Here is a 7918-nt window from a genome sequence, read left to right on the forward strand (position 1 = left end):
GCCATTTTTTAAGTCTTCCTAACTTTTGATCAGAGTCTTGTGCTGATAACGTGTTGTAAAATAAATAAATAAAGAAGAGATAATAAATATAAAATAAAAATGTAAATAAAAGACTCTAATATTAATATATACTAATATAATTATCTCAATATAATTAAAATAATTTATATATTTATTTAATATATGTAATAACTAAAAAAAGAGAAAAATATTAACAAATGTATAAAAAAAATATTGTTATTATTGTGTATATTATCTCAGATTATGCTCCTATTTGGAGTCTTTATTTTCAACTTTTATTTAATATAATTGCTCTTGATAACATGAATATTGCACTATTAAAAACTTGAGTTGCCCATACACATCTATATCACAACAAAAAAAGAAAACCTTTACCGTTTAGCATTTCTGTCCATTTTTAAGGTAATAAAAATCTATCAAAACGAAAATATCCTATTTAAAATTCTGTAATAATCAATTTTGATGTTTACTCAAAATCAAATCGTGAAAATTTTGGTCTTTACACTTTACAGTCTTTTGATGCCGAAATGTTGATTCTCCTAAATCCAGAAAACCTGAAAAAGTAGACAATAGTGGGGACACGTGAGAGAAGTAAAGAGCAACGATAATTGGTGGCGCGAACGCGTCTGAGTAAAGATCGCGTTGTAAGCGATGATAGCGTTGGGAAGTTAGCAGCAAAAAAGTCGTGTCAACGCGCCAATGATCCTCATCATCTTACCCCTCACACCCGTCTCGCTACTATTCTTCGTTCTTCCTTCTTCTCTCTAACCCTTGTTCACTTCCCCCTCTCTCTCTCTTTCCCTTTCTTCCACCTCTTCTCCCCTGTCACATAAATAATAACAACAATAATAATTAATTTTTGCGTGATCATATCCACGTCCACATAGCCCTTATATAAACCCTCAACTCAAGGCACTCAGCCATGACTGGCAGAGAAATCCTCCACAAGATGAAGGTACTCACTTCATTAACCTATCCCTTGTTTTTCTTTACTTTGTTTACAACATGATTTACTAATTTATTTATTTACGTAGGTTTTTATTTTACTTCTTTTTCTTTTTGTTCTCATGTTGATCCTTTTTCAGTCATGTTCTATGGACTTTACGTTATTAGGTATTGCTTAAATTTATGTTTGGCTAACACGTATTGCTTAATTTCTTTAGGCCTAACACTTTCTTTTTCTTTTCTTTTCTTTTCTTTTGTTGCTGTTGCGATTGCCGTCTAATGCTTATGTGTTTACCTGTTCTTTCTACATTGACTAGTACCTCAGATCTATGGGAAAGTAGATATGTTGCTATTTCTTTTTGTTTTAGGGGAGATTGATTTTATCTTTTTATTATTATTTACTACTATTTTTGTTCCATTTTTTTCGCGAAAGTTGCTTTCTAGTTGAAACAGAACACATTGCCGGTATGAACAATGATATATGGACAGTGATAAAATTGATTGATTAATTAGTAAGTTACTGGTATCAATCCTTTTGTGTGGCCAACAACGTTCAGAATTAAATGCACATCGTCCTTCATTGCTAACCTCGGATTGTGAATGAATCACGGGTTCAACATCCAGTTTCTTGACCTGTATCGCTTGTTCACATTAGAGGCAGAGAACAAATGGACAAAAAGTCCATTATATCCCTTTTGAAAGATTGGATTGCCATTGATATCCAATGCGCCAGCTCTATGATGCACTTTTGACGACAAATTAAAACGAAATTTATGATCAGTATGTAACGCCAAGAAGTAAAATTTGACTGATAGCAAAATAAGGTTATAATAATGGATTACAACTGCAATCGTTGTTCCTTGCAAAACAAGGTTTTATATGAAAATCCATTCCAGTATGACGAGTGATAGATTCTGTTAATGAGAGTTAGGTAAGTTAGTTGAATTAATTATGCATCTCTGCTAGGTGATTAGGAGGAGTTAGTTTCTGTTGGTTGTAAGTTTATTGTAGTAGTTTGTACTTCACTTGTGTTGTCATTAATGAGAAGCTCAATCTGTTTAGCATTTATGTGATTCCTGTAATAAAATCCAAGTAGATTTTCTTCTTTATTTTTGAATTCCTTGAAAGCTTGATGCCTGTAGCTATACTTTATTTAGGGAAGTTTATGTTTATGGAGTAGACGAGTTCATAAGATTTCTCCTACTTTGTTTATTATTGCAGGAAAAAGTGTTGGGGTCATCAGATCCTGATTCAGGGAAAGGAAAGAGCAAGATGTCTAAGAACATAACTCATGGCTTCCATTTGGTAAAGGGAAGATCAGATCATGCTATGGAAGACTATCTTGTTGCTCAATTTAAGCAAGTCGAAAATAATGAGTTGGGTTTGTTTGCAATATTTGATGGCCACTCTGGTCACAGTGTACCTGATTACTTGCGGTCTCATTTGTTCGATAACATCATAAATGAGGTAAATCTCATTGCCTGATCCATATTCTACTTTCTGCTAATCATAAACTGCATTCAAATTTTCAGGCATATTTGCATATCTGTGGAACCTGAATTAAATTTAAAATTTAGCAATGCCAGCACAAGTTAATTGAATTTGATTACTATGCCTGATGAGAATTTAATTCATACTCTTGTCAAAACAAAATAATAAAAAAGCTATTGATAATTTGCTTCTAGGACTTCGACATTGTCTATCTTCATTTTCTTCCTCCTTTTGTTTTGTTTAATTGAACAGAAGTGCTACATACCCAAAATAACATATAACCTCTTTCTGGTCAACTCATCCCCCTTTTTTTGTTTCGTGTAGCCTGACTTCTGGACAGACGCTGCTAATGCTGTGAAGAGAGCCTATAGTGTAACTGATTCTACTATTTTGGAGAAATCAGGTGAATTGGGCAGAGGGGGTTCAACTGCTGTTACAGCAATATTGATTAATTGTCAGAAGCTAATAGTGGCTAACATTGGGGACTCTCGGGCTGTCTTATCGGTGAATGGCAAGGCCAAACAACTATCTGTGGATCATGAACCAAACACAGAATGGGAGGACATCAAGAACAGAGGTGGTTTCGTTTCTAACTTCCCAGGTATGACAGTTAAAAATTTAATCTACTACTTCAGGTTTTCCTTGATCTGAGTTCCAAGTGTTGCAGTTAAAAAAATTTGGGGTGCGTTTGTTGTTTTTCCTCGCAAAAAGTAATTTTTTGAGAAAAGGACAAATTAATCCCTAACCTTTTAACCCGAGGACATTTTCGTCCCTGAGCATTGGAAAATACATTTAAATCCCTGACGTTCCTAAAAATCAGACCGATCAGTCCCTTCGTCCGTGAGCCACCATCAGACCGGACGGAAAATGCTGACCTGGCTCCCCCTATGCTTACCTGGCTCAACGGCGTTCCAGCGTGGCACGTTAGTGGGATGGAGGATTTGAAAACAGGACACATAAGTCCCTGTCACTCAAAACGACGTCGTACCACAATGTCCCCTGGGTAGCTGATGCACTTGTTCCTTGTACGACTTGAGGTGGTTGTGGGCCAGTGGAGTTTGGCTGACTTTGAGTGACAAGGACTTATGTGTCCTGTTTTCAAATCCTCCATCCCACTAACGTGCCACGCTGGAACGCCGTTGAGCCAGGTAAGCATAGGGGGAGCCAGGTCAGCATTTTCCGTCCGGTCTGACGGTGGCTCACGGACGAAGGGACTGATCGGTCTGATTTTTAGGAACGTTAGGGATTTAAATGTATTTTCCAATGCTCAGGGACGAAAATGTCCTCGGGTTAAAAGGTCAGGGACTAATTTGTCCTTTTCTCTAATTTTTTTTACTGGGGAGAAACAATAGTTTTCAGTTGTCACATTCTGAATGAATTTCTCAAAATAAATTTTTCTTAAAAAATAATAAAAGATATCAATTTTCAGCTTTTTCAGAAAAGCTAAACAATGTAGCCTCTAATTAAATTCATATTTCAGTTTTTTATTTAAGTTACATAAAGTGTTAATAAATTACTTTTTTGAAAATTTGACACAAAAAATACTTCAACTCTGGTTAATCAAAAAAAAGGGAAGAAACTTCAGAACTTGTAGCTGAGTAAGCACATATTTTTAAGTATTTAGTCTGATTTTTTATTGATATTGACTTTAAGTTTTTCACTTAGAACATGATAAATTTCGTTCCAGAAGATACAACCTTTTTTTGTGATGAATTCAGGGGATGTTCCACGGGTTGATGGGCAATTGGCAGTGTCGAGGGCATTCGGTGACAAAAGCCTGAAGAAACACTTGAGCTCTGATCCATATGTGACAGTGGAGCTCATAGGTGATGGTGCAGAGTTTATCATATTAGCCAGTGATGGTTTATGGAAGGTCAGATTACATATACCATACGATTTTTCTGCCGATTAATTCCTTTTTAAACACGCACACACAAAATGAGGTGCAAATTGACTATCGAATTTTGTCTAAATGTGCATTTTCTCATTGATCCCGCATTTATGTTGATCATTACATAGTTCCATTTTGTAAGATATATCAAACATTTATGCTGCATTTATGTTGTTTTCCTATTAAAAGAAAAGCTTTTTTTACCATTAATTTTTTTTGTTGTTAGTCTATTAAAATTTGAAAATTGTTTAATTTAGTTCCTGTCATCAGTTTGTTTGGTTAAGTGCTAATTTGACATGTTAAAACTTGACGATTTAATACATCTGCAATTATTAGAACAAACTAACTGTATGAAATAAAATTGGGAACTTTTAAATTTTACTAGATAAAACAAAAAATTTGTCACCAAAAAAAAGATAAAACAAAAAATTTAAAGTGGAGTAAAGTACCAAAACTGACTATGAAAGATTATGACGCTGGCAAATCTGGCAATAAAAGAACTAAAATTAACTTGCATCCATAAAAGACGGACTTTGGTTGACAAAGCTAGCTGAATCCTAAAAAATATTCAAATTCCCAAAATACCCTTTTTAACCTATTCTATTTATCCCCAAATTCTAATCTTCCTCCAAACCAAGAAGAGTACCGTTTAATTGAGGTAAGAGAATTGTAGCAGATGTAAAAGGTCATTAAATACACAAGTGTTGGATTTTGAGAAACAAAAAGCTCTGAGATGTGTTAAGAAGGTGTCCAGTTCCAGGAAAGAAGCATTGCTGCAGTTTTTTAGTCCAATTAATGAACCCTCAAACAAAGGGAAAACGAAAAGGAAGATTGATTCTTCATTGTGTAAGAAACGGAGCCCTTTTTTTTCTCCTTCCTTTTTTGGTGAAAAAACTTGAGTAGCGGTGCAATGCTAATTCAATAATGGGTGAATGAAAGCACATTAAGGGAAGAGCATAACCAGTGAATGTTGAACAGTAGTGGTGACGAAGAGTTAGAGATTAGGGGTGGAGTAGGATTTGAGTTTGAAATGATTAAATTATGTTAGGAGGGGTAATTTAGAAATTTTGAATAGTGTTTTAGGGTTTGGGTAATTTTGTTAATCGGAATCCATTTTTTATGAGTACAAGGTGGTTTTAATTCTTTCATAGTTAGATTTGTCAATGTCATAATCTTTCATGGTCAGTTTCGGTACTTTACTCTCTAAATGTGTGTGTGGAAAGTGCAGATAGTTGAGGGATAAAGAGCTGCCCTCTATCTTAGACGCAGATATACTAATGGTGGATACACTCAATACACACGAACATTAATTTACTAATGACACATTTATTCGATTTGATTTTAGGTAATGTCAAATCAAGAAGCAGTTGATGCTATCAAAGACATAAAAGATGCTCGGTCTGCAGCAAAACACCTTACTGAAGCAGCAGTTAACAGGAAAAGCTCAGATGATATCTCTTGTGTTGTTGTGAGATTTCAGTGATCGCAGAACTCATTTGTGTATTTTATTAATGTACAAACTCTGGAAATGTAAAATATATAACAATAATTTAGTATATTGATAAGGCATTGTATCAATTAGTAGCCTCTAAGGAATTCAGTGTGCGACTTTATTTACCTGCTTTCGTTCGAAACGTATTTATCTAAACCAATTGGAATAGACATATTGTTTGATGTAACATTGTGTAAAACTGTAAATCATTAGTTTTGGATTGTGCTTGTGATCAAAATCCAAAACTCTTGCAAATAACTATTTGACTACCTCCCCTTCTCCGTTTGGTACAACCATCTAAGCCAATAAGATCATCTGATCTATTGTTGTGTGATCTTTTTCAGAAATGTTATATACACTATATTTAAATATATTTTTATTTTATATTTTTTACTTTTTATACTAAAAGTGTAATAAAAGTGTGATAGAAAGTTACTGAAGATAATTTTTTTATAATATAAGAGGATGGTATATTTATAAAGTGGTTTAAATATTACTTCTTTATCCTTTAACATGTCTTCTGACATGAAATTCTTTACATTAGGCAAAAAACATATCTTTTACTTTCTGAATTTTAACGAAGTAAACGGTATTTTGGCCAATTCAATATGATTTGATCTACCTGTTATCTTACAGGAGAAGGAGATTTTTGCAATTTATCAACAATTTGACAAAGAAAAACGCAACAATCTATAATCTTAGTTTTATCCATCCACATCATCACCAAATGACATGAACAACACTGGCCATATAAAGGGATCCAAAATGGTGGGAAAAACCACTTAATGTCTAATTCTATCTTGAGTCTTGACACTTGGACACTCTTAAGAAAATTCCTCATCCATTAAGTATAATATAAGATGATTCCTAAGGGGTGTTCGCGGTGCGGTTTAGATCGGTTTTGAGTAAAAAATTCATCCATCCGAACACTAATTTTACTTGCGGTGTGGTTTGGATTGGATGACTTTAAAAAAAAAAATCCAATATGATCTGATCCAATTTCAAGCGGTTTGAATTGGATTGAATTTACGGTTTTGTAAATTAAAAAAATTAAATACATATAACAAGTCTCAACATCAAATTTTAAGTAATCAACAATGACATGACAAGTCTTTAACAATATCTTAAAAAGCCAACGATAACATAACAATAGAAATAAAATTATAGGTTAGTTAAAATAAATAAATAAATAACATTTTGAACATAAAATATTTATTAAATAATAATAATACATGAATAATAGAAAAATGTATAACAAATTGAACATGTTATAAGTATAATTATAAATATAATAATATTATAGCACATTGTGCGGTTTAGATTTGGATTGGATCCGTTATGAAAAGTAGATCCAAAATCCGATCCAATTAAGCGGTTTGCAAAAAATAGAATCCAATCAAATCCGAATTAGTGTGATTTTAATCGGTTTTCAGTTTGAATTAAATTGGATGAACAGTTTAATTTGGATCGGTTTGAATTTGAACACTCCTAACTCCTATTGTTCCGTTAGTTTAACTATAAAATTTTGACACGTTGTTGTGGCACTTTAAAATTTGACAAAAATAGTGGTTGTGTGGTATTATGTTTTATCAAATGTCTAAAGAAATAGAATTAGGTTTGACATCCTATTCAGCCGCCACTATGCCTTTTTGTCAGTAGGCCTGCATAATGAGAAAAATAATTAGAAATTCTGTAATTCTTTCAATATACAATTACACCAAAGGGCATATGAGATCATACAAAGACCGGCGCTCTATTTACAAGCAATACCGGTGTTCTCCCCGGTGATGCACTCAGACAAATTAACTTCTTTTCCAACGACTCGTCCAACTGCTTTTTCAATTCTACTAACTCCAATGGTGACATCTGGTAAGGTGTTATAGAAATTGATCCAGCTCTTGGTACCAAATCAATGTTAAATTCTATCTCTTGCAGAGGAGGGAACTCAGGAATGTCTTTCAAAAAAATGTCAGGAAACTCTCACTACTCGGATTCGTTCTAAGCTTGGTTCATTACCGTTTGGGCTAGCTGCTAATAGGATGTAACCCTCACAATCTCTCCCTCTAGGGGTAACTCTC

The 7918-nt window shown here is 33.7% G+C and overlaps 1 protein-coding gene across 1 annotated transcript; it reads left to right on the forward strand.

Annotated features, from left to right (window-relative positions):
• Positions 1-467: 467 nt before the first annotated feature.
• Positions 468-6109, forward strand: LOC107630227 (Protein phosphatase 2C family protein). Its single transcript, XM_016333311.3, has 5 exons — positions 468-976; positions 2188-2433; positions 2782-3058; positions 4176-4330; positions 5694-6109. The coding sequence occupies exons 1-5, from the start codon at positions 944-946 to the stop codon at positions 5829-5831; spliced, it is 849 nt and encodes a 282-aa protein (XP_016188797.1). The 5' UTR covers positions 468-943; the 3' UTR covers positions 5832-6109.
• The last annotated feature ends 1809 nt before the right edge of the window (positions 6110-7918 follow it).

The sequence above is a fragment of the Arachis ipaensis genome, chromosome B3 (assembly GCF_059453495.1).
Source record: "Arachis ipaensis isolate K30076 ecotype BB chromosome B3, ASM5945349v1, whole genome shotgun sequence".
Lineage (NCBI taxonomy): Eukaryota > Viridiplantae > Streptophyta > Magnoliopsida > Fabales > Fabaceae > Arachis > Arachis ipaensis.

What these genes read in the sequence shown, in the direction of transcription:
- LOC107630227 (XM_016333311.3), top strand. Translation starts at nt 944, where the DNA reads ATGACTGGCAGAGAAATCCTCCACAAGATGAAG. An exon ending in AAATCCTCCACAAGATGAAG is followed by an intron (nt 977 to 2,187) that starts GTACTCACTTCA and finishes TTATTATTGCAG; the next exon opens with GAAAAAGTGTTGGGGTCATC. An exon ending in TCGATAACATCATAAATGAG is followed by an intron (nt 2,434 to 2,781) that starts GTAAATCTCATT and finishes TGTTTCGTGTAG; the next exon opens with CCTGACTTCTGGACAGACGC.